The sequence below is a fragment of the Schistocerca cancellata genome, chromosome 8 (genome assembly GCF_023864275.1).
Source record: "Schistocerca cancellata isolate TAMUIC-IGC-003103 chromosome 8, iqSchCanc2.1, whole genome shotgun sequence".
Lineage (NCBI taxonomy): Eukaryota > Metazoa > Arthropoda > Insecta > Orthoptera > Acrididae > Schistocerca > Schistocerca cancellata.
Window position 1 is genome coordinate 190809822 of NC_064633.1, and position 27007 is coordinate 190836828.

The 27007-nt window shown below is 43.3% G+C and overlaps 1 protein-coding gene across 1 annotated transcript in view; it reads left to right on the forward strand.

Annotated features, from left to right (window-relative positions):
- The window catches only part of LOC126095461 (leucine-rich repeat-containing G-protein coupled receptor 5-like), a 1115085-nt gene that overhangs the window by 140444 nt on the left and 947634 nt on the right, over positions 1 to 27007 (forward strand). The window contains exon 3 of the mRNA XM_049910253.1: positions 2831 to 2902. Coding sequence (XP_049766210.1) covers positions 2831 to 2902 — 72 coding nt within the window. The remainder of the gene's footprint in view (positions 1 to 2830; positions 2903 to 27007) is intronic.

Consider the following 27007-nt stretch of genomic DNA (forward strand, 5'->3'; position numbering starts at 1 on the left):
AATAATGTAGTTATTACAGTCACAACGCTCCTGAAAAGTGTTACTTAACAAAAATCACCTAAATGTTGAAAATCCACTGTCGAATTAAACAAGGAACTGAATCATCTTTACGAAATTTTCATCCTGTTATTTTTAATTATTTCAGTAGAGATAATCACACAAAACACAACAAATGTAACTCTTATAAAGGGGACAATTTTTGAAAAATTGATACAAATATAAAAGTTACAAATTAAATATGCAGATAGTGTATGCAGAAGTGATACATATGAAATCAAGCGTTATAAAACACAGTAATTATGGTCCAGAATTTAAACTGATGGCCAAAACATAAGCCATCTGTTTAAAACGTATGACTCTTTACCATCCAAGAGTGGAGCAGCGTTAGTTACTGATGCTATGGTCAAGGCAAAGTGGTGGAAGAATAGAAAGAAGAAGAAGGAGGAGGAGGAGAAGGAGAAGGAGAAGGAAAAGAAGAAGAAGATTATGATTCTGAAAAACAGAAAGCCCAGGGACTTTGAAAGTGTATGGTGACTACATATTTGTGCATATCAAAAAGTAATCAAAAGTGTTCTATTACACAACCTCACATAAATCTTAAATAAAATATGCTCATAACGTTTGTTCTGCTATACTTTGAAGACACTGTTTATTTCTGTTGTTCTCAATCTGCAGATTGGTCAGCAGCAATTATAGTTCCACTTTTTCCAGTTCTCTGAAAGTCTTTCCAATTGAGAGTGTGTTGTCAGTGCAACATCTTGTTTTATCTACCTAATACTCTGAAGTCTTGATCTTCCTCGTGCATTCTTCCATTCTGGCTCTCTTACGTCCATGTCTCTCAGCCATAAAGGGCAACCCTTTAAACAAAAATTTTTACATGCTGCTTCAGATGTTTAAATTATTACTTTTGAATGTTAGTACCTCTTACCTGCTGCTGAATGCTATTTTAGCTTGTGCACACAATTGTTTACAGTGCGCGGAAAAGCAGCATAAATATCATTCATTTCTAAGTCGCTGGTACCAGTGATACCAATAATCCTGATCGAACAGTATCCCCAATATTTGATTTTTCATGAAGTAGCACATCAGAAATTAGCAGTTACACTAACGTGCTCTATTAAACTTCTAGAGTCTAGACTGTACCTATTGCCCTTGTCTCATTATCCCGCCACTATTCATGCATACGCTAGTCAGTCAGTTCACTACATTTCCACAGGAAATGAGTCGTCATAAGTCTACAATTACACATCTCCTAATACAACATCTTTTATTCTAAAATACAAACATTGGTATTAGAAGTGACTGACAAATCGCAGACGCGCCATTTTAATACTCAGACGGAAGAGCAGCAAGCTGTAAACGTAGTTTATCAAAGTTGTAAATATACGATTGGTCAGATAAACAATTACTGAATCTTGTTATCAGTTTCAGAGATTCCTCACATCTACTGAATACTCAATCAGAGCTTGACAGAACAGTACAGCAATTTCAAAAACAGAAACGTGTCCAGATGTACTACAACTGTTATTTATTTAATTACTGTACAGGATTTCGTCTTCTTAGGTCATCATCAGGTGACAACAGGATATCACAGCTACATATAAAATGAGGTGAGACTTAGAGATATTAGTGATACGTTACTTTTTATACGAAATTCGTTCGCTTAGTGAATAACGGTTTCCACTTACGAATTTTTAATGCATCGTCACATATTCTTGTTCGCATATCTCGAATCACTTGAATGGAAATCTCTAGTTAATTCTGATAACGTAAAATGGATTGTCACATTATCATCGTTGTCACTGCTAGTAAAAATACAACGGATTTTAGACCAGAAATATCAGCACTTTATGCCAACACAACTGGGTGATCAGTACAGGACGCTCTCATCGAACTGTGGATCTCCACAGCTTGCTATGTTTCCTCCATAAAAATTCACCTTCATACATAAGAATCTCTTCATTTAGATGTACAATAACAATACTCAATCTATGGCTCTCCCCAACACTGAAATCCCTGAAAACCGCCTCTCTTATGCAGGCGTTATCCACATATCAAAGCCTACTAAAAAAATACAAAATCAGTGATATAACTCCTGATTAGTATCCACTACACATTTTAGAATTTTCACATGAAATGGCAGGTACAAGACAATAACAAAGTAAATGTATTTTTAACTAACAACAACCACGAATTTATCATTTTACCATTACAATCTTAATCAATGAATGCAACAGCAGATTATGAGTTGTAATGAAATTATGAATGTATTATGAATGATAACGAGACATAACTGGAGACAGCTGATTGTTCAGATAGGCGTTTTACTGACATTATCTGTTCAGGGGATATGATTGATGCGTATCCATTAATCTTATATCCTTGTAAGACGCCTTGTATATAATTTAAAAGATGATTTGTAATTAGTGTAACATATTATGAGACATTTGCAATGTGACACACAAAAAGAAAAAGTTTGAATGAATGTTGTTAATTTATCCTAGATACTAGTTCTGACAGCTATGGTTTAGATGAAGAGTCACTAATAATGTTCACAGACTTCATGCAGCTTTCTGATTAACAGTACAACAAATATGTATGTCTTTCTTAATAACTACATAATTTTATGACATAACATACGAAGAATGCAGTGTCCTACCAGTCCCCCCCCCCTCTCTCTCTCTCTCTCTCTCTCTCTCTCTCTCTCTCTCTCTCTTCTCTGTCTATAATACAGACACAGTATCTAGTAACATTTTAACTGTAACTGCCGTTTTGTGGAGGTAGTTGTGCTGTGAAATTTATTGAGCCGGTGTTTCCCTTTTCGTTTCAGAGATCTCAGCGGCAACAACATCACAGACATGAGGGCCGAGACATTGTCTCAGGTTCCAGAGTTGGAGGAGCTGTGAGTACCACATTATCGTTACTCATCAATGCCGTGACTGTATTTCAGTGCTATTTTTTTCTTTCTTGTTGCAAGAAGAGAGAGGAGTAAAACAGCGCCATTCAGTCTAAAATTAAGACCTCTCTCCGAGAACTTAATCACGAGGCAATTACCAGCTTTGCTAATGCAGTGGTGTAGATAACCTAGCGGTGACTTAAGCTACCTACGGAGATGCAACCATATATTTTAGATAGAAGATCAGTTGTAATAAGTCAGAGCCAAGGTAAACAGCAGAATTACAGAAAGAAAAAAAAAACCGAAAGAAACAAAATGTAGAACAAGAATATGAAGCTGAAAACCAGAGAGGCCAAGGATTTAGAGAAGTATATGGTGACTGTAAATTCGCGCTCATCTAGAAGTAATCAACTACGTTTTATTTCATAACCTCACACACATCGCTTATAACATAAACGCTGAATAGTTGTCCTGTTCAGTAATGCAAACACGAACATGTTTATCATGTTTCAAACTACTTTGCGAGTCACGTTGAAATTGCTGTTGTTAATCTTCGTTTTCATGTTAATTTGTAATTCCGCTGGTGTATGCCGTCTTTTCTTATATGCTCTTTAAGATAGTCCCAAATAATGAAGTTTGGAGAATTTATATTGGGAGAGTGAGAGCCACAATCCTTTAGAGAGGATTCACTCACAAAAATTCGTACAACTGTACAACACTGGAAGCGAAGGAAGCGTGAGTGCGGACGACCCCGGAATTTCCATTAGCAACGAATTCCCAGGCAGAGCATTTTGTACTTCGTGATTCCACCTTAATCTGACAAGTCTTATTCCGCGATTTCATTCTATGCACCTCTCTGTGGGAAAATATCACGTCGTCTGTTAGCGGCCTACTTATTGAACAATTCCTTTCCGATCTTGATCTGTATCTTCGTAATGATGGTGCCGCAACACACTAGAGTGCCCCCCCCGTAACAAAATCCTCCTCTAAGATTGTGACTTCGTCACAGTATTCGCTGTACGACAATCTTTGAGACAACTATCTCTTTCCGCTGCTACTGTCATTCCATATTCCCCCCAAATGGCTGGGCTCCCATAAGATACAACTGGCCATTGTACGCTTTACGGTGATCCTCGGAATCCGCGCAGTAGATGTGACGGTAAGATGTCATGCACCCTCCTATGGATTACGTAAAGAGGTTGACGAAAGTCGAGGGAACCTTTGTCCAAAGGGTAACATTCAAGGCCCAACTCCTGAAAAAAGTAAAAAATTTTTTAAAAAATCTTCATTCATGCGTGCATTTCTTATGCACCTGACACTTTCCACATCATAGCGTTACCGTGAGATTGATCAATGGAACACGTAAATAACTAACTAACTAACCAACTGGAAAGTAGTTACCTGGCAGAATGGTTGGCGCAACAGTGAAACAAGTCGTGGACCTTATGAACCATTCATGTGTCATAGAAAACGCCTAGGGCTCGGCCATATAAACCCTAGTCAGGGTATAGCAAATTTTCTAAAGTGACACAGCCCAATTTACCTGTACAGGTTCAACAGGTAAAGACAGTGGCGTCTGTCAGTGTGGTCTTACAGGCACACTTTCCCACATTATCCTCACCTATGACACCTATAACAGAATTAGGGAACCAGTAGAGACTAACCATTGTACGAATTTATAGGAAATAACAAATGATAGACAATAACAGACTATGCTGCTGATAGCATTTCCCAGCATGAAAGTACAGTTTGCCACGGTACGGCAATCACATAATCCTTCACATCGGTCACGGCATCATCATAGGAGTGTCAACAGGGATAACAAAGTGCTAGCGAATCCATCTAGTGTTATGGAAGATGTGAATGAATGTTGAGTTACAGAATGTCTGTGTGTGACCAAGATCACAACGAGACATTCCGCAGAATTTGCAGTACCACATCAGTCCAACGTTTGTCCACCTTCCAGTTCTACCTTGGCGAAGGAGACAAGGAAGTGCGCACTGGAGGGAGGTTCATAACACATAAAATGTAAAAAAAATGCCCAAACAGTCCCAATGTTTTTGCAAGACTGTTTTCAAAAACAAAACAATAATAATAAATATTAAAAATTGATTACTGCAGCATAAAAATAATGATAATGTGCTCTGATGCCATTCCATAACATATTCACTTTCATATATAAACTAGCCCCTGTAGCTTCTCCCATGTATGTATTCAAGACATATATTAAACACACCTCCTCCTCCCTCTCTCTTTGTCCATCTCTTCCTCTCTCTTTGTCCGCCTCGTCATCTCTGTCTATTGCTCCATCTTCTTCTCCCTTTGTTCATTTCCTCTATTCCCTTTCTCTGACCATATTCTCTTCCCCAACTCCCCTTGACAATATTCTTCTCTCTTTCCATCTCTGCATCCCCTTCTTTTTCATCTCGACCTGTCTCTGGCCATACTCATTGGCACAAGTAGCCCCATCAGCACAGTTCTATGAAGCAGGCTGATACTAATCCCAAAACACACCTGTCAAATTTGGGTCGGCTAGGCAAAAGGAGTTTGAAAATCATTTATTTGCCTCCTCTGCATTCTCTGTGTCCAGTCCAAAATTTGGAAATAATTCATGAAGACATGCTGCAGTACTTCATGCACTATGGAGGTGGACAGCCATCATGTTGGAAACACAGTTCCACCTAGTCTGCAGAGGAATGTCTTCTAGAATCCATGGAAGATGGTCTGTTAGGAGACTGTAATACTTGTGCATGTTCAGTGTTCCATCTATGAAAAATGGGACTATGAGCTGATAGTTCATGCCACCAAGCAAAGCAGTTCCATGATGCAGGACAACACTACTCCAGTATGACATGTCAGTCACACAGTGCAGCCTGGAGATCTGGGCCAAAAATTCTGTTTCTTGTCCCTGACATGTAGGCTATCCTGCAAAACAATTTGTTTTGACAGGCCAAAACTGTTCCCACAAAACATGCCTGTCATGTGGGGCAGCCCATACACAAGGGTAGGAAAAAACACGTTTCTGTCCATATCTCCATTGCAATTGGAGCGAGGAGGCTATAAACCCCACAGTTCTGATAATCATGAGACCTCTGCCTCTGTGCTAGATTTGACTGAAACCGATCCAGCGGTTTGGTAGATCCCAGGCATTCACAGATACATTTTGTATATACCGGGTGACCAAAAAGTCAGTATAAATTTGAAAACTGAATAAATCGTGGAGTAATGTAGATAGAGAGGTACAAATTGACCCACTTGCTTGGAATGACAGGGGGTTTTATTAGAACCAAAAAAATACAAAAGTTCAAAAATGTCCGACAGATGGCGCTTCATCAGATCAGAATAGAAATAATTAGGATAACAAAGTAAAACAAAGCAAAGATGATGTTCTTTACATGAAATGCTCAATATGTCCAGCATCATTCCTCAGAAATAGCTGTAGTCGAGGAATAATGTTGTGAACAGCACTGTAAAGCATGTCCGCAGTTATGGTGAGGCATTGGCGTCGGATGTTGTCATTCAGCATCTCTAGAGATGTCGGTCGATCACGATAGACTTGCGACTTCAGGTAACCACAAAGCCAACAATCGCACGGACCGAGGTCTGGGGGCCTGGGAGGCCAAGCATGACGAAAGTGGCGGCTGAGCACACGATCATCACCAAACGACGCGCGCAAGAGATCTTTCACGCGTCTAGCAATATGGGTTTGAGCGCCATCCTGCATAAACATCATACGTTCCAGCAGGTGTTTATCAGCCAGGCTGGGGATGATGCGATTCTGTAACATATCGGCGTAGCTCTCAACCGTCACGGTAGCTGTTATAAAACCAGAATCACGCATTTCCGCGAAGAAAAAAGGCCCGATAACGGTAGATGTGGTAAATCTAACCCATCCCATACCGTGACTTTCTCGTCATGCAATGGAGTTTCCACGACAGTTCTAGGATTTTCGGTAGCCCAAATTCTGCAGTTGTGGGCGTTGACAACCCTCGGAACGTGAAATGAGCTTCGTCGGTCCCCACAACACGTTACTCAACCAATCGTCATCTTCTGGCATCTTTTGAAACGCCCATACCGCAAATGCCCTCCACTTCACTAAATCGCCAGGTAACAGCTCATGACGCCGATGGATTTTGTACGCATAGCATCGTAAGGTACGCCTAGGTGCCAACCAAATAGTAGTGTATGGAATGCTGGTGCGACGTGCGACTCCACGAGCGCTGACTTCCCCGTGCATAAACGAACCCGCTACAATTTCTTCCTGAACAGTCTCAGCAGCATTACGCCTTGTGCTCGGTCGGTCACTACTGGGTCTATGGTCTAAACAACCCGTGGCTTCGAACTTCGAAATCATTCTAGCCACAGCTGCATTTGTCAACGGACCTTTACCCGTTCCAATCCCCTTCCTATGGCGATAGGATCGTAACGCTGATCTAGCACATTCCCCACTCTGATAATACAGCTTCACTAAACGCGCCTTTTCAGGTAACGTCAACATGCTGCGACTGCTGGCGCATCCGATTCCCTCTCTCATTACAGCTCCTTTTCTACACGAATGTCATGCGCAGTCACTGACGTTTTGCTGTCCAGCGCCATCTGTCGAACATTTTGTGAATTTTTTTTTGTTCTAATAAAACCCCATGTCATTCCAAGCATGTGTGTCAATTTTTACCTCTCTGTCTACATTATTCCGTGGTTTATTAAGTTTTCAAATTTATACTGACTTTTTGATCACCCAGTATATATATATATATATATATATATATATATATATATATATATATATATATATGAACACTTTTATAGGAGGATATTATTGATTTGGCACATAGTCTTCTTCTTGGGCTCATATTATTGAATATCATCTGTCCAGTACTCATTATTCTTATTAAATTATCATACCAGTCATTTAGCAAGTAGAAATGCATATAGTCGCTCAACTGTGGGAAAATCATCTATAAGGTAGTATAAATTACAATGTCAGTGGTGTTTGTTGCAGGATTCTATTGTGAGTCATTTTTGAGGTATAGTTCCCACGCTGAAACTTCTTCAACACCTGTAGTAGCACACAATAAAGAACATCACAAGTGCATAGATTACTTACGTGGATTTTGACCAGTAAAGAGACTATTGACCACCATAGGTCTTGTTCAAAATGACCACCAGCCGCAGCAATACACGCTTCCATTCCGGTATGGAAAGACTGCTGCACATTTCTTAGCATTTTAGCGGAGATGTCCGAGGATGTTGCTGTAATACATCTTGTACATCATGTGAGCTGTTGGAATGTCCTTGTATACAGTATCTTCCAGCTTTCCCCACAGTAAAATTCTACTTATGTCAGATCTGGGGAATGGGCTGGCCAAGGTTCAGGTCCCCTGCATCCAATACAACGGTTTGGAAATATTTTATGAAGACAAACTGTAATACATCTTGCACTATGGGCTGGACAGCAAAAATTTTGGGACCACAGACGCCTCCTAGTCTGGAGAGGAACGTCTCTTAGATTCATGTAAGATGGTGTGTTAGGAGGTTGCAATACTTGTGCACACTCAGTGTTCCATCTATAAAAAATGAGGCTATGAGCTGATGGTTCACTATCTCACACCAAACGTTTACTCTTCATGGACGCTGATGTTCCACCTGATCAAGTGAATGAGGTTTGTCAACAGACCAACAGTGCATGTTTTGACGGTTTTCCTGCCCACGATTAGTAAATGTGGCTTCATTACCAACTGAGATACAGGACAAATCTGGAGAATCCTGTCATAATGTCCGTATCCAGAAGTTAATACAATTCTCGTAATTGTTTCCGTGCAGCTCTTGATGGAGAGAGATGGGAATAGAACCTATGTCAATGCAGAACGATTTGGACATTTTCCTGACTCATGCACTTCCTCGTGAGGTTGTATGGGAGCTAACATGTGGATGAATTGTAGCAGCAGCAAGACTCGTAATTTCCCCCTCTTCGTTATCCATGCGTTACACTACCACATTCACGTAACTGGTTGAAGAGTTTGATAAATAACTGCCGAGATGGTTGATGTCTATTGGGGTATCTTGCTGCACACACCTTACAAGAACGAACTGCATTCGTTCTATGTTCTCCACACACCAAGAGCATCTTACCGTCTTCTGCGTTGGTAAATCTCATCGTCCACTCATGACCTACTGCAACTCCACAGGTTGAATGACACAAGCAAGTGCCAGTGAAAATTTACCAAATTTACCATACATATATATACAGGGTGAGTCACCTAACGTCACCTAACATTACCGCTGGATATACTTCGTAAACCACATCAAATACTGACGAACCGATTCTACAGACCGAACGTGAGGAAAGGGGCTAGTGTAATTGTTTAATACAAACCATACAAAAATGCACGGAAGTATGTTTTTTAACACAAACCTACGTTTTTTTTAAATGGAACCCCGTTAGTTTTGTTAGCACATCTGAACATATAAACAAATACGTAATCAGTGCCGTTTGTTGCATTGTAAAATGTTAATTACATACGGAGATATTGTAACCTACAGTTGACGCTTGAGTACCACTTCTCCGCTGTTCGACCGTGTGTATCGGAGAGCACCGAATTACGTACGGATCCAAAGGGAACGGTGATGGGACCTTAGGTACAGAAGAGACTGGAACAGCACATTACGTCCACATGCTAACACCTTTTTATTGGTCTTTTTCACTGACGCACATGTACATTACCATAAGGGGTGAGGTACACGTACACACGTGGTTTCCGTTTTCAATTACGGACTGGAATAGAGTGTGTCCCGACATGTCAGGCCAATAGATGTTCAATGTGGTGGCCATCATTTGCTGCACACAATTGCAAACTCTGGGGTAATGAATGTCGTACACGCCGCAGTACATCTGGTGTAATGTCGCCGCAGGCTGCCACGATACGTTGTTTCATATCCTCTGGGGTTGCAGGCACATCACGGTATACATTCTCCTTTAACGTACCCCACAGAAAGAAGTCCAGAGGTGTAAGATTAGGAGAACGGGCTGGCCAATTTATGCGTCCTCCACGTCCTATGAAACGCCCGTCGAACACCTTGTCAAGGGTCAGCCTAGTGTTAATTGCGGAATGTGCAGGTGCACCATCATGCTGATACCACATACGTCGACGCGTTTCCAGTGGGACATTTTCGAGGAACGTTGGCAGATCATTCTGTAGAAACGCGATGTATGTTGCAGTGCTCTCCGATACACACGACCGAACAACGGAGGAGTGGTACTCAAGCGTCAACTTTAGGTTACAATATCTCCGGATGTAATTAACATTTTACAATGCAACAAACGGCACTGATTACGTATTTGTTTATATGTTCAGCCGTCCTTCGCCCTTGGCAGAACTACCAAAGCTGTTCCCCTCCCCCCCCCCACCCCACCCCCCGGCGGAAAACTACTATTTTGCAGTTTTTTTCTACTCATATTATGGAAAATTTGTAATTTGTTAAGTTGGTTTCATAAAAGAAAGCGTTATTGAAAAATATTACTTAAACGAGCTACGTGAGTAAAAAATGCTGTATACATCAATTTACGTATCATTGCTATAAATAAATTATAATTTGTATAGACTTTCTAACAAAAATTGAAAGTAAAACAAAATCTTAGTCTTATTGTTTATAGCAGCTACTGCATTATAATATGATATATAATAAAGAATAGGTTTTATTTGCTCCTCGAATATTTTCAATGAACATAAATTATTAATTCTAATTAAAAGTGCTATAGTTAAGTGTTTATAACACATACCGTTCCAAGAAATTACTTTTTAATATACTGGCACTTTCCTTCCATTTCCTTGCTTAGAGCCAAATAAACTTATCTATTATGATACTGAAGTCAAATTTAGCAACAGTGTCGTATTCTGTCGTCAAGAAAACTGAATTTGATCGTCAGCTTCTCTTATACTCGACTTTAACTAGTTAATTTCCTGAACCCGCGTTGCATTCACCGCAGTAGCCAGAAATATCCACAAAAATATTTCTATGTATGGATAATGATCTCGTAACCCATACTTATAGAAAAGAGCTTCAAAAAGTCGATATGGAAAGCTGTATCTGTGCTTCATGACGTCTTCCTACAAGAATTTGGAAGACGTTATTTCGTTAACTAGTTCAGCTGTATCGACATTTCTGCTGTATTTATTACCAAAGTCTGCTATATATTTTGGTAAATAACATACAGAGCTGTCATTTAAGGCGTTCTCAACATTAATTAAAGTGAGATGAAATGGGGTTTTACATGTGAGATCCGTTCACTATTTCACTTACTATTTTATCAGATATTTTGAAGCACTCTAGCTTTAATTGCTTCACTCCAGTTCTCAGCTGAGAGAAATCGGAAAAAATCAGAAGCTTTCCGTCAAACACAATATTTGCTTCAATTCCTACTCATCGACCTTTGATATCCTATAATGCAGCATCGAAAAGCAGCAAGTACCCCTTTGTTTAACAAGAGCTAACTGTGTAGGTGGCAGCTGTTTCAACCAAGCGCACTGTTGGCACATAAATCTTGTGACGGCTGTTCCGTAGTAGTCATTTGTGTGTGACAATACTCGCACGAAATGACACAGACAAAAAAGAGCATTTACAGTCCCAGACGATGGAAATTGAAAGATAGGAAAGTGAGGGACAGGAGTACGGGAGTACCACCCCGGGAAAGTTCTTAAATTGCCTTTCTTGTTTTGTAAGGTTTACACCCGCTGTGCCTGCCCCCTTGAAGAGGCCCTGCCTCGCCATGGCCTCGGTACGGCGCTGAGCTAACATACGAGGTGCGTTCAATAATCAATGCAACACTTTTTTCTGAAAGTAGTTTGGTTTTATTCAGGATTCCAATACACCATATTATTACCCATTCTTTAGGCTACAAAACTCTGTTTTTCGACATAATCTAGGTTGGATGCGTCGGCCTTCCGCTACCTTACTGGGAGGGTCTGTATGTCTGTATGATACCACACTTCTGGTTGATGTCTTTCTGTATCACAACCTCTCCATCGCCCACATATTGCTTGCCAGGGAGTGCATCTTTCCTTGGGCCAAACAGATGGAAGTCGCAACGTGCGAGATCCGGGCTGTAGGGTGGATGAGGAAGAACAGTCCGGTGAAGTTTTGTGAGTCTCCCGGGTGTACAGACTTGTGTGAAGCCTTGCGTTGTCGTGGAGAAGTGCGTTTGCATTTTTGTGGCGATGAACGTATTGAGTCGTATCTTCAGTGTTCTGAGGGTAGCACAAAGCACTGACTAGTTGATTGTTCACCATGAGACAGGACTAAACAGAATTACCTCTCCAGAGCCCCATGGTACCGTCGCCATGACTTTATCGGCTCAGGGTGCGGCTTTGAACTTCTTCTTCAGAGGAGAGATGGTGCTGTGCCGGTACCTTGATTGCCCTATTGTTTCCGGTTCGAAGTGATGAACCGCTGTTTCATCACCTATGGCGATGTTCGACAAAAAATTGTCTCGATCAGCCTCGTTGCCGCGCAAGGTAGCCGCGCGGTCTATGTCGCCTTGCCACGGTTCGTGCGGCTCCCCCAGTCGGAGGTTCGAGTCCTCTCGGGCATGGGTGTGTGTTGATCTTAGCGTAAGTTAAGTTAGATTAAGCAGTGTGTAATCCTAGGGACCGATGACCTTAGCAGTTTGGTCCCATAGGAACTTACCACCAACTTCCAGATTTTCAGCCTCGTAATGCGCAACCAACTTCACGCAGATAGTCTTTCGTTGCCCTTTATCGACTTCTCATAGGTGACGAGAAATCCAGCGGGCACAGCCTTTGAGTACCCAACTGGTGGACGAGAGTGTCAGCACAACCAACAAAGACGTCGAGTTGAGCAGTGGGGTGTTCGACTGTGATTTGTCAATGACATCGAATGGGAATGTCTGCAACTCCTACACCGCACGAGTCACAGCTGTGTTCGGGCGGCCGGCACACAGGTTATTGGACTTGCTTGTGCGACCTTGTTGTGATGATGATGACAGACGCCTCGCCCAGCGATCCACCGTCATTTTGTTCACTGCCAGGTCTCTGTAGACGTTCTGCAAGCACCTAAGAATATCTGGGCTGCTCTGGTTTTGCGCCAAAGGTGGTAGTCGTCTGCTCAGAACGGAGCTCTGCTACAGATGCCATTTTGAAGGATACGTATAGCACAGCCACCTAAACTACACTCCTGGAAATGGAAAAAAGAACACATTGACACCGGTGTGTCAGACCCACCATACTTGCTCCGGACACTGCGAGAGGGCTGTACAAGCAATGATCACACGCACGGCACAGCGGACACACCAGGAACCGCGGTGTTGGCCGTCGAATGGCGCTAGCTGCGCAGCATTTGTGCACCGCCGCCGTCAGTGTCAGCCAGTTTGCCGTGGCATACGGAGCTCCATCGCAGTCTTTAACACTGGTAGCATGCCGCGACAGCGTGGACGTGAACCGTATGTGCAGTTGACGGACTTTGAGCGAGGGCGTATAGTGGGCATGCGGGAGGCCGGGTGGACGTACCGCCGAATTGCTCAACATGTGGGGCGTGAGGTCTCCACAGTACGTCGATGTTGTCGCCAGTGGTCGGCGGAAGGTGCACGTGCCCGTCGACCTGGGACCGGACCGCAGCGACGCACGGATGCACGCCAAGACCGTAGGATCCTACGCAGTGTCGTAGGGGACCGCACCGCCACTTCCCAGCAAATTTGGGACACTGTTGCTCCTGGGGTATCGGCGAGGACCATTCGCAACCGTCTCCATGAAGCTGGGCTACGGTCCCGCACACCGTTAGGCCGTCTTCCGCTCACGCCCCAACATCGTGCAGCCCGCCTCCAGTGGTGTCGCGACAGGCGTGAATGGAGGGACGAATGGAGACGTGTCGTCATCAGCGATGAGAGTCGCTTCTGCCTTGGTGCCAATGATGGTCGTATGCGTGTTTGGCGCCGTGCAGGTGAGCGCCACAATCAGGACTGCATACGACCGAGGCACACAGGGCCAACACCCGGCATCATGGTGTGGGGAGCGATCTCCTACACTGGCCGTACACCACTGGTGATCGTCGAGGGGACACTGAATAGTGCACGGTACATCCAAACCGTCATCGAACCCATCGTTCTACCATTCCTAGACCGGCAAGGGAACTTGCCGTTCCAACAGGACAATGCACGTCCGCATGCATCCCGTGCCACCCAACGTGCTCTAGAAGGTGTAAGTCAACTACCCTGGCCAGCAAGATCTCCGGATCTGTCCCCCATTGGGCATGTTTGGGACTGGATGAAGCGTCGTCTCACGCGGTCTGCACGTCCAGCACGAACGCTGGTCCAACTGAGGCGCCAGGTGGAAATGGCATGGCAAGCCGTTCCACAGGACTACATCCAGCATCTCTACGATCGTCTCCATGGGAGAATAGCAGCCTGCATTGCTGCGAAAGGTGGATATACACTGTACTAGTGCCGACATTGTGCATGCTCTGTTGCCTGTGTCTATGTGCCTGTGGTTCTGTCAGTGTGATCATGTGATGTATCTGACCCCAGGAATGTGTCAATAAAGTTTCCCCTTCCTGGGACAATGAATTCACGGTGTTCTTATTTCAATTTCCAGGAGTGTAGCTTTGTACCACTTCTGCACAGTAAATATTATTAAGGTTTTCATCTGAAGCATCCTCGTATGTCGAGACATGCACCATTTAATTCTAGCGGTTGGGTATACCACACCGCGTGACCCCATGCTGCCTATCGAAATTGAACTAATGTAACACAGCGTGGACGGCTGCAGGGCTGGTAGTAAAACAGCCGAGGCAGGCGGCGACTGCGTGCGTGCTGGCAGAGGGAGAGCAGGCCGTACCACAGCAGGCCAGAGGCAGGGCAGGGGCAGGGTTTGTAGCCGGCCAACCCCTTAATCCGCGGCCTGCGCGGAACTGCCGGCCCGCTCACTTTATGAGGGGTGGCGCTATCTGGCCGGCCCGCCATTGTCCGCACACGCACGCTCGACCTGGTTCCTCCTGCCGGGCTGCGCTCGCCCGCCTGCGCCGCACAAAAGCGCCCGTGTATAAAAGATTCCACTTGTCAGAGCAGTGTCAACCACAGCGTAAGTTCCCATCACCCTCATTAACAAAACAACAAAGCTGTTTCTTAACTAAGAGGACATTCAAAGTTACATGCCCTTCCCTGGAGTGTATGACATTACTCCAAAGAGGATTTAGCACATTTTCAAATTTTTTGGTTAAAACTCCGATCCGGCACGAGTAGAACAACGAAAACCTTCCAAGACGAAGTTCCGCTCCTCAGTGATCCAAACATGCAGCAGGTAGTGTGCCAGTATGAAGTGTTTACTTTTCATAAATTTGGCATTACTCTTGTCAATCACCAGCTAGCCACAGATTATATACAGGGTAAATCACCTGAAACTTTCACCAAAATTTTTGCGGAAATGGAAAGTGCTGTTGATGTATCGTTCACACAGAAAGCGTTGGTAACCGGGGGCTCGTATCGTTAGCCAATCAGTAGATTATAATAATACTTATAAAATGTATTTTTGTGCAAACATACACTTTTTTTATATGGAGCAATGCCTGTTGACATTAACAAACTAAAAGTAGGGTTAATTAGAAAGTCAGTGGTGTTTTCTGCAGAAGTGTAGTGTGAGTCGTTGACGAGATATCGTATTTTTATAAGTTCAAAATGGTTCAAATGGCTCTAACCACTATGGGACTTAACATCTGAGGTCATCAATCCCCTCGACTTAGAACAACTTAAAGCTAACTAACCTAAGGACATCACACACATCCATGCCTGAGGCAGGATTCGAACCTGAAACCGTAGCAGCAGCGTGGTTCCAGACTGAAGCGCCTAGAACCGCTCGGCCACAGCGGCCGGCCTTTAAAGGTTCCCACACTGATCTTGTACTATACCTGTGGTAGCGCACACTAAAGAACAACACAAATGCATGCAATAGGTATGTGGATTCTGATCAGTAACGAGACAATTGATCATCAAAAATAACGAGACAACTGATCATCACACATTGTGTTCAAAATGACCATCGGCAGCGGCAATACACGCTTCTAGTCTTGTCTGGAACAACTGCTGCAAATGTGCTAGTATTTCAGCAGTGGTGTCCGAGCAGCAATATGTCGTTGAGTATCATATGGTGTAGTTGGAATGTTCTTGTAGACAGCGTCTTTCAGCTTTCCTCACAGAAAAAGTCTACTTGTGTCAAATCTGGACAACAGGCCAGAGAAAGTATACGTCCTCTGCGTACAGTCCAAGATTTGGAGACCATTTTTGAAGACATGCTGTAGTACTTCGTGCGCTATGGGCTGGATAGCCATCCACAGGTTTCTCTTAGTCTAGTATTCGTCGAAGATGGTCTGTTACGATGCTGTGATACTTGGGTCGTTCGGTGTTCCATGTATGAAACATGGACCAAAGAGCTGGTGGTTGACTATCCCACATCAGACGTTTACACTATCTGGACGCTGACGTTTCATCTGAGGAAGCCAAAGGGGATTGTTCAAATGGTTCAAATGGCTCTGAGCACTATGCGACTCAACTTCTGAGGTCATCAGTCGCCTAGAACTTAGAACTAATTAAACCTAACTAACCTAAGGACATCACACACGTCCATGCCCGAGGGAGGATTCGAACCTGCGACCGTAGCGGTCACGCGTTGCCAGACTGAAGCGCCTTTAACCGCACGGCCACACCGGCCGGCGGGGATTGTTAACAGCTTAGTAGTGCATCTTTTTTGCGGTTTACCTGACCATCATTGGTAAATGTGGCTTCATTACTATACATGATACATCTGGAACATCATGACTATACAATGAAATGAATACCATGAAGATGGTAACTGTTCTTTCGAACATGTCCGAAAGAACAGACACCATCTTCACATATACATTCTGATTTAATGTCGATGTATAGAAGGTAGCACGATTCTCATATTGTTTCTATGCAGCTCTTGGTGGAGAGATATGCGACAGGGATGGAACGTATGTCAGTTGAGAATGCCTATGACACTTGCCTTACTCATCTGTGTGTGCCTCCAGACAAAAGGAGATGATTGTCTACGTCCACATATCAAACACCCACCAAGCTATTGCACTGCACTGGCAGAGAGCATGTCCTACTACTGTATGTTTCACACTCCCGGTTCTATTTCATTAGCACGTAGTGCACGAAAGCATGATAGCCCGTGTGCGTCTGCAGTAGCACTGAGATATGATTCAGTCGATAGAATGGTCGTGCACCAGATAAAAATAGTAATTTAAAACGAACGTAAACAGTCTCTACCGCAAAAAAGCTTTATCTCTATGGTTACCGGTCTCTATCACTTACTGACCGTCTTCAGACCTCATACCATAATGGTAGGCGGTGGCAGAGAACGGAGCAGTTGTTACGAACTCCACCAATGTCCATGAACGCTTGCTCCACTCTCTGCCATCGCCTACCGTTCTGGTATGAGGTCTGAAGATGGTCAGTAACTGACCGAAACAGGTAACCCCAAAGGTAAAGATTTTCGCTGTCGGGACTGTTTGTGTTCGTTTTAAAGTACCAAGAAAAACCGTTGTTCTCCACGACAAACATTCTCAAAAATTACTAAAACTGGTATTCTCCGTCCACACCCCCTGGCGATTCCATTGGTACCGACCGATCGCCATGTCATCCCCTTGCAATCGCGTCATTGAATGGCGTCTGCACACGGGTCTCCCGGCCGTTGTCAGTTTTCGTGACCTCAGTTGGCACCACGACGCTGAGCGCACCTCGTTCCAGTCCTCCCACCAAAAGAAAACCGTTGGTAGTACTGAGAATTGAACTCAGGTCCTCTGCATGGCAGTCTGTAGCGCTGTCCACTCAGTTGCGGAGGCAGAATTCACTTATCATATAACGTCTCAAATTACTACATTCACCTCACTGCATCGTACATTTACGTGTATTGTGACTAGTCTGTTGTTATGACTTAAGTGAATGCATATTTTGCGTTTTTATGACTTACTTTCGTTTGAGATATGTAGGAAGAACAGTAGTATATCCCTGTTTTTTGTAGTCATGACATGTTATACATCGGTGAGGATGTCCTCACTGTGTCTCTATGGAACAGAATGTATATCTAATCGAATCACCATACTTCCAATAGCAAGTGGCTTAAGTCTCATGACGGCGTTTCGCCCACACCCAGTGTTCTCCAATATAAGTTCACCGAAGATTTCTATGAGACCTTCCTAGCAGCTTAAAACTGTGGATCGGACAAGGACTTGAACCCAGAATCTTGCCATTAGCGAGCATTGCTCTTACAGACTGAGTTACCCAGGCTCGACTCACGACCGGCCGTCACACCTATACTTCTGTCACTACCTCCCCAGTAAATTCCATACTTCAAGTCCCGCACCAGGATGCGATGAGAAGACGCGTACGTGCACAACAGCCTCCAACCAGCAGTATTCATGAGCAGACACATCCTGTTTTGCAGGCACGGCTAGAAATTCAGCAAGACAAAATTCTGAGACTGTTTGCGTCCACGATACAAATAAAATACATGAGGTTTTTTTAGCTGTTTGTCCATTGTTCCTAAAGTTCCTTCACAAATATTTTAGATTTTTAAAATCTGTCATTGCAGATACTAGGAAATACCACTCAGCTAATAGGAAACATAACAGAAATAAAGGTTCCATGCACAGGTACACTGTTTTTCATTGACATACACAGAAGAGCCAAAGAAAGTGGTACAGGCACTAGTATTCAAATAGCGCACGAGCGATGGGACAAAGCATCACCGAGGTAGCGATGAAGTGGAGATTTTTTCACTACGACAATTTCATGAGTGTACCGTGAATATCAGGAATCAGGTAAAATATCAAATCTCCGACATCGCTGCGGACGGAAAAAGATCCTGCAAGAACGTGACCAATGACGACTTAAGATAATCGTTCAACATGACGGAAGTGCAACCCTTCCGCAAATTGCTGCAGATTTCAATGCTGGACCATCAAGAAGCGTCAGCGTGCGAACCATCATCGATATGGGCTTTTGGAGCCGAAGGTCCACTCTTGTACCCTTGATGACTGCACGACACAAAGTTTTACGCCTCGCCTGGGCCCTTCAATACCGACACTGGACTGTTGATGACTGGAAAAATATTGCCTGGTAGCACGAGTCTCGTTTCATTTTGTAGCGACCGGATGGAGGTGTACGGGTATGGAGACAACCTCATGAATCCATGGACCCTGCATCTCAGCACGGACTGTTCAAGCTGGTGGAGGCTCTGTAATGGTGTGGAACGCTTGCAGTTGGAGTGATATGGGACCCTAGATACGACTGTGACAGGTGACATGTACTTAAGCATCCTCTCTGATCACCTGCATCCATTTATGTCCATTGTGCATTCCGACAGGTTTGGTAAATTCCAACAGAACAATGCGACACCTCAGAAGTCAAGAATTGGTACAGAGTGGCTCTAAGAACGCTCTTCTGAGTTTAAACACTTCGCTGGCTCCCAGCAATTACATGTCCTAATAACGTAATTACACTGCGGTGGATTGAAGATGTCGTCTTATTGGAAAATTATCCTTTGGGCACTTACCTTAAGGGGGGTAGGACGTCAAATGGACCGACTTGGAGCAGGAGAGACACCACAGGACATTTTAATTTCCACTGCCCATACTTTTACAAATAAATTCATAAAACGTTTTCAGCATGACCAGGAAGGATTCAGAATTCACACTCATAGGAGTGGAAGTTCGAAAACATAACGAAATAATTTTTTTTTTTACATGTGAAATTTCATCATTTTTTTCACTTACTAATGGCAGTATTTTTTGCTATAGGTACACTTTTCTTCATAAGTAAGAGAGATTCTTCGATGAATTTAGAAACAGCATACAAACCATACTTAAAGGTGTGTGAAACTAGAATTTTCCGAATCTATTAAAAACTGTGGTAAGAATTGAGGTAATTAACAATAAAATTTGTATTTTTTCTAAACATGAAGTTTAAAATATAACAGTTCATTCGTTTTTTCATAAATTAAATAAATTCTAGAGTTGCATACACCTGTGAGTATGGTATGTATGCCGTGCAAAATTCATCAAAGAATCTCTCTAACTTATGAACAGAAGTGTACCTATAGCAAGAAATGCAGCCATTAGTAAGTGAAAAAATGATGAAATTTCGCACGTAAAAAAAATTTATTTTGTTATGTTTTCGAACTTCCACTGCAATGAGAGTAAATGCTGAATCCTTCCTGGTGTTGTTGACAAAGTTTTATGAATTTATTTGTATAATTATAGGCACTGGAAATTAAAATGTCCTGTGATGCGTCTCCTGCTCCAAGTCGGCCCGTTTGACGTCCTAACCCCCTTAACATGCAGGGATCGACTGGGCTACTGCACAATGCCACCACCAGAGGACATTCCACCCCCCCCCCCTTTCCCTACCCTGGCCAGGCATGAACATTATTGATCATATCTCGGGTGCCTTGCAACGTGCTGTTGGAAAGAGATCTCCACCTCCTCGTACTCTTACGGATGTATGGACAGCCCTGCAGGATTCGTGGTGTCAGTTCCCTACAGCACTACTTAAGACATTTGTCGAGTCCATGTCATGTCGTGTTACGGCATTTCTGCGTGCTCGCGGGGGCGTACACGATATTAGGCAGGTGTACCAGTTTCTTTGGTTCTTCAGTGCACAAAACATGTGGAGTTGCAGCTATGTTAATGAGACCATTAAAGCAAGTGAAGAATATCTGCAAATACACAATTAGAAACCTCAAAATCATATAGACGAAACTATAAATTATTGTATGTGGTGTGCATACTGTAAGACCTTCGGTACACACACCATCAGATTATTTGACTTGTCGCTCTAACGAAGTAGGCGAGTGTCAGCAATATGTCTCGTGGTCTTATCGTGGCGTGTTTATCTTCTGCCGTTAGGTCAGACGATAGAAATGCCACTTGCACGCTTAGAGTAGCAGATTGACGGTGACCAACTTTAAACAGAACTTGATTAATTTTCACACACATTTATTAAAATAATAACAAGCATAAAAATAACTTAACTTGGTTCTGGATGCTGTTTACAATTGACAATCTGAAGTTCCTTTGGTCTTGGTACGTTAATCTTATTCTCACATATCTCTGATACTTTACAAAGTGTCTATACATTTCTCTTCATGGCTATGTACTGGAATATGATAATCTTATTAGGCGCAGACTGAAACTTCACTATAGACTGGTATAGACAAACGCAAGCTGGTACAGACTGGTGCAGACTGACTAATCGGAGGTCTGTACACTGGTTATAATACCTCGCGCGTTCAGGTATCACTGCGCGAGTGTGATCCGTGAGGAGAAAAGGTTCTACGTTAGCAGCAATCTCATTGGCTGCGTTACATATTAATACGCGGATCGGCGGAAGCAGAATTTGGTCCGTCTCTAAGACAGCGCCATCTCGTAGTGCGGAGATGGACGAGCGCTGCGCCTGCGCTGTTGTGCTTAGCGGGGCGCGCTATATTGGGAAAGTTATGTACGCGCTGACTACGTGGAACTATGTACACAACATTGTAGTTAACAGCACAACTGCGCAGCCTGAGGACTTTGTAGAACAATAGAGTATTCGACGAAAGGACTGGCCTGTGCGTTCGCCCGACTGAAATCCCATCAAATACGAGATGCGCTGGGGAGACATATTGCGTCACGTTCACATGAACCAGTGACCATCCAGCACTTATCAACTGTGCTGGTGTAGGAGCGGAACGCGCGACGAGCATGGAGTTTGTGTTGCCGTCCCTGGTGACAACACACCCTCTTGAGAACCGTGTCCCATCTTTTGTAATGCCAAGGGGAACATCATACCTTGCAATGAATTCAGTGTAATTGTTTTTGTTGAATAAAAGTGTCATTTCTGTTGGTCTCGTTGCGTATTTCTTTCCATTACCTTCTGTACTATGCTATAGCAGTTCTTTCTACGTATGGTCCATCTTTAAACGTTGGTTGAGACACATCTTGCGAAAACTACCTTACTCCATAAGTTTGGGACACCAGTATACATACCGGTATAGAGTAATTATTTATGCCCCGGAGAATACTCTCAAATTTAAGAAACGATTTTAAAGGATAACGCGATCTGATTAGGATTGTGAGAGGTAGAGCGAAAGTACGCGAGAGCCCAACAACAAATTAGAAAATCATTTAATAATGTGCCTTACTTGTGAACGGTTTCATTATTTTAAAGTGTAGTGGAAGACACCTAACGCGACCGTGTGAACTCCGAAAATGTCCTTTAATAGCGGCTGTTCATTGCCGTTCAGAGATCTTCAAATCTCTGTGTTTCGACCGATACTGGTTAATGTACGTTGTTAGTCACCCCAAACGGCATCCGTGTCAGACTTACCTTACGACTTGGAAAATTACTTCCCAAATATGACGTAGACAAAATTTATAGCTCACGTGATGAATGGCAGCTGGTCCCCAATGTAGAGAAATGTAAGTTAATGGAGATGAGTATGGAAAAAATCCGCCAACATTTGAATACAGCGTTAGTTATGTGGCTTGATACAGTCACGTCGATTGAATATCTGGGCGTAACGTTCTAAAGCGATATGAAATAGAATGGGAATATAAGAAGGATGCTAGCAAGGGAGGCGAATTGTACTTCGAGTTTATCTGGAGAATTTTAGGAACGTATAGTTCATATGTAATGGAGGCCACGTATAGAGCACTAGCGCGACCCATATTTGAATACTTCTCGAACGTTTCGGGTCCCCATCAGGTCGGAATAAGGGGAGACATCGAAGGAATTCGGAAGTGAAATGCCAGATTTTTTACAGGTGGCAGGTGAACCGGTAGTAGATGAACCGTTAGGTTGGATCAACAGGCGAGTATTTCGGAGATGCTTCATGAAATCAGGTGGGACTTCCTAGAGGGAAGACGATACTCTTTTCGCAGTATACTATTGGGAAAACTTAGGGAAACTCATTTAGAGCTGCCAGCAGAACCATTCTGCTAACACGAACGTTCATTTAGCGTAAGAAGCACGAAGATAAGAGAATTCAGGGCTCATACGGAGGAGTATAGGTAGTCGTTTTTTCCTCACTCTATTACGCGCGGAACAGGAAACAAAGCGACTAGTAGTGATACAACGTTCTCTCCGGCACGCAACATACGGTGGTTTGCGAAGTCTGTACGTAGATGTAGATGTGTTCAAAGGGAGCACATTAATGCAGTGGGACTCGGAAAATTCCAGATTCTACGGATCGTAAGAGCTGATGGAGCCATGCCATTCAAAATTTCAACATGAATGCCATGCCAGCTGACAAGTATATGGCTTCAGAGAAAGGGGGAGAATAAATTATTTAATGGTTGTTGGTAAATTGAATTTACTGGTTCTATAAATGAAAAACGATGTCAAATACGCAATTCAGCCCTGGAGGTCGTGCTCGCGTAAACAAATGAAAGTAACTTCATATTTTTTCTGAACGATATATTGAAACCACATCAAAGAAAATAATATACTAAATGGGAAAATGCATCGTTTAAAGTGAATAAGCTTCTTCAAAGTCATTTGCGGTATAATACGTCCATTATTCAAACAGAGTTAGGATCAAATGTGCAAGAGAGTAATTGCTGAGACGTTTACCACACTAAACTGCAACCTGAAACACCTATAAATATGAGCTCCTCTGAAACGAAACTAGAATGCAACGCAAGCGGCAATATGCATGCAGGATCAGAATAGGCTGTTCAAAATCGTCTTATGCGATAGACAGAAGGTCTAAATAACTGTTAGTTTATGCGTGCGCCACCGAACGCACGTCCACCAGAAGAAAATGAACGACAAAGAATTATTTTTGGGTTACCAGCCGCTTACCGATTGGCTGACCGGAGTTCAGATACCTTAGCGTATCAGAAGAGACCACCGCTTACCCACACTTGCAACGACGCACGGTACCCGCGCTTTTCAGTCGACATGCTGATCTAACCAGCTGCAGACATACTGTAATGCGTGCAACAGATTCGGGAGGAATGAAAAGGGGCATGTCATTAAGCAGTTCTCTTTCAATAGGAAAACCGATAATTGGAGATTTAGTCGCACCCACATCCTCTGATCAGGGCGCATATTAGTACAATTTTATACCCTCGAAGGGATTGTAGGACAGGACGTGACTAGTCTTCGCGCACCGCTTAGTCCATTTGTCAGTAGTCTTACACGACGGATTAGCCCGCCTGTCTGCCTTCGGATGCTGTCATGAACTGTGCAGAGGGACTGCATGTCGCCGACCTAGATCGATCGCTGTACGGCTCTGAAAAGCGACACCGCCCGTCAGCGACCGCACCCGCTAAATGGCGAAGCGGTGTCCCTCACTTGGCTACACAAAGCTCGAGCGCTCTCCACGTCATCTCTGTTAGCCGATACTTCCATGCGTAACACTGAGATAGAAGTAAGAGTGGAACCTCACGAATTTGTGACTGCTTCATCAGAGAAAACATTGTAGATATTTCTTTCTTTTGCAGTCTTCCAACTAGTATGATGCGACCCGCCGCACATTCCTCTCTTGTGCCCTCCTCTTCATCTCAGAGTGGCACTTGCACCCATAGTCGTCCGCTGTTTTTCAATAACACTTCAGTCTCTGTTTCCCCTACAGATATTACCTTCTACAAATACCTCAAGTGCAATGCAAGTTATTCCTTGATGTAGTAACACATGTGCTGTCAAATGGTTCAAATGGCTCTGAGCACTATGGGACTCAACATCTTACGTCATAAGTCCCCTAGAACTTAGAACTACTTAAACCTAACTAACCTAAGGACATAACACATACCCATGCCCGAGGCAGGATTCGAACCTGCGACCGTAGCAGTCCCGCGGTTCCGGACTGCAGCGCCAGAACCGCTAGACCACCGCGGCCGGCCTGCTGTCATCCTATCCATTTTACATGTAAATATGTTCCACAAGATCCTCTCCCATTCCGATTCTGCAAAGAAACTTCGCATTTCTCATTTTATCAGTCCTTACATTTTCAACATCGTTCTATAGCACCACATCTAAAATACAGGGAGAAAAAAAAACATTAAAAATCATGACTACTATGTTATTTGAGGTATCTGCTGAACAAGGTACTGATGGAAAAAGTAAACTTTCGAGCTTTACATGGTTCGCCCTAGGTAGCAGCAGTGTGCGCCCACTTCAGTTCTAGTAAAAATGGTGCCAGGACAACAGAAAGCGTTTTGTGTTCTACGATTTGTGCACCGCGGGTCAGTTATAACTGTTCAGCGTGATGTTCGTACTAGGTATGGTGTGCATCCTCCAACACAGAGCATTAGACGATGGCGTGAACAAATCCGAGCCGGCGGTAGTGGCCGTGCGGTTCTAGGCGCTGCAGTCTGGAACCGAGCGACCGCTACGGTCGCAGGTTCGAATCCTGCCTCGGGCATGGATGTGTGTGATGTCCTTAGGTTAGTTAGGTTTAATTAGTTCTAAGTTCTAGGCGACTGATGACCTCAGAAGTTAAGTGGCATAGCACTCTGAGCCATTTGAACCATTTGAACAAATCCGAGAAACAGGTAGTTTGTGTAAAGGCAAATCGTCGGGCCGTCACCTTGTTTCTGACATAGACGTCGAACGCATCCACTATAGTTTCACAAGGCGTCCGCAGAAATCCGTTCGCCGTGCAGCTCGACAGTTCAGAATGCCCCCGATGTCCGTCTGGCGTTTGTTGCACATGACACATGAAACCATACAAACTTAAGCTACTGCAAGCTCTTTGTGAAAGTAACATACAACAGTGTCTGAAATTCTGTAATTTTGTTCTTGGCAAGATGGAGGATGACAGTTTTCTTTCTCGCTTAGTGTTTAATGACGAGGCAATATGCCATTTAAATGAACAGCCATAATGTGAGAATAAGGGTTACAGAACAACCACATCAAATTGTACAACATGAGAGGCACTATCCAAAATTGAATGTGTTTTGTGCAGTTTCACGGGAAAAGGTGTCTGGTCCATTTTTCTTTGCCGAGAACACTGTTACAGGAAGCACGTATCTCGATATGCTTGAGAACTTTCTTTTCCTAAGGTTGGACACTGATTCTAACGGCTTCATTTACCAACAGGATGGGGCACCGCCATACTAGCATGTGGAAGTGCGGGAATTTTTAAATCAAAGGATTACTGAACGACGGATCGGTCGCACTGGACCAAGCCTTACATTACTGGCCTCCAAGATCACCGGACCTGACTCTACGTGATTATTTCTTGAGGCGGTTTATAAAAGACTCTGTTTATGTGCCTCCGTTACCAAGAACAACTGAGAAATCTCATAACAGCAGCTGTGGAAGCTGTAACTCACATGCTCGCTGCAGTGTGGGGACAGTTTGAATACCGCGTTGGCATAAGCCGTGTGTCTCAAGGGGGCATATTGAACACCTATGAAAAGGTATGAAAAAAACTTTTCGAGTTTCCTGCTCATAAAAAAAACAAACTTCATTGTATGTGTTTATTGGTTTCAGAACTATAGACGAGACAAATAGGATAAACCTTTTTGATACACCCTGTACTTCAGTTCTTTTCTTTTCCGGTTTCCCCACAGAATTTGACTGACTTACATTCAATGCTGTGATCTAAACGTACATTCTCCGAAATTTCTTTGATACGTGCAGACTTTTTTTTTTGACAGGATTGCCACATTTTCCTGAATTATCCTGATTTTCACGCCCTCTTGATTCTTGTGTCAAGCGTTATCTTTCTTCTAAGGCGGCCGTAGTCCTCATTGGCTAGAAGTGCTCCCCAGCTTTGATGTTTAAGTTTAACGCATATGTAATTTCTGCTGCCTCTCGTTACTTTGGTGTGTATTTGATTTACTCTCAATCCATAGTGTATGTTCATTAGATTCTTTATTCCGTTTAACAGGCCCAGCAATTCTTTCACTGTGGATAATTTTGTCATCAGCGACTCTTCTTTCATCCTGAATTTTAGTCCCCCTCCAGAACCTTTATTTTTTCCCCCATCATTTCATTTATGTTTATAGTGAACAATAGGAGCAAGACACTACATTTTTGTCTTACATTTTTGTACCATTTCCAATCCGACGATTTCGTTCTTCCATTCTTATTCTCGT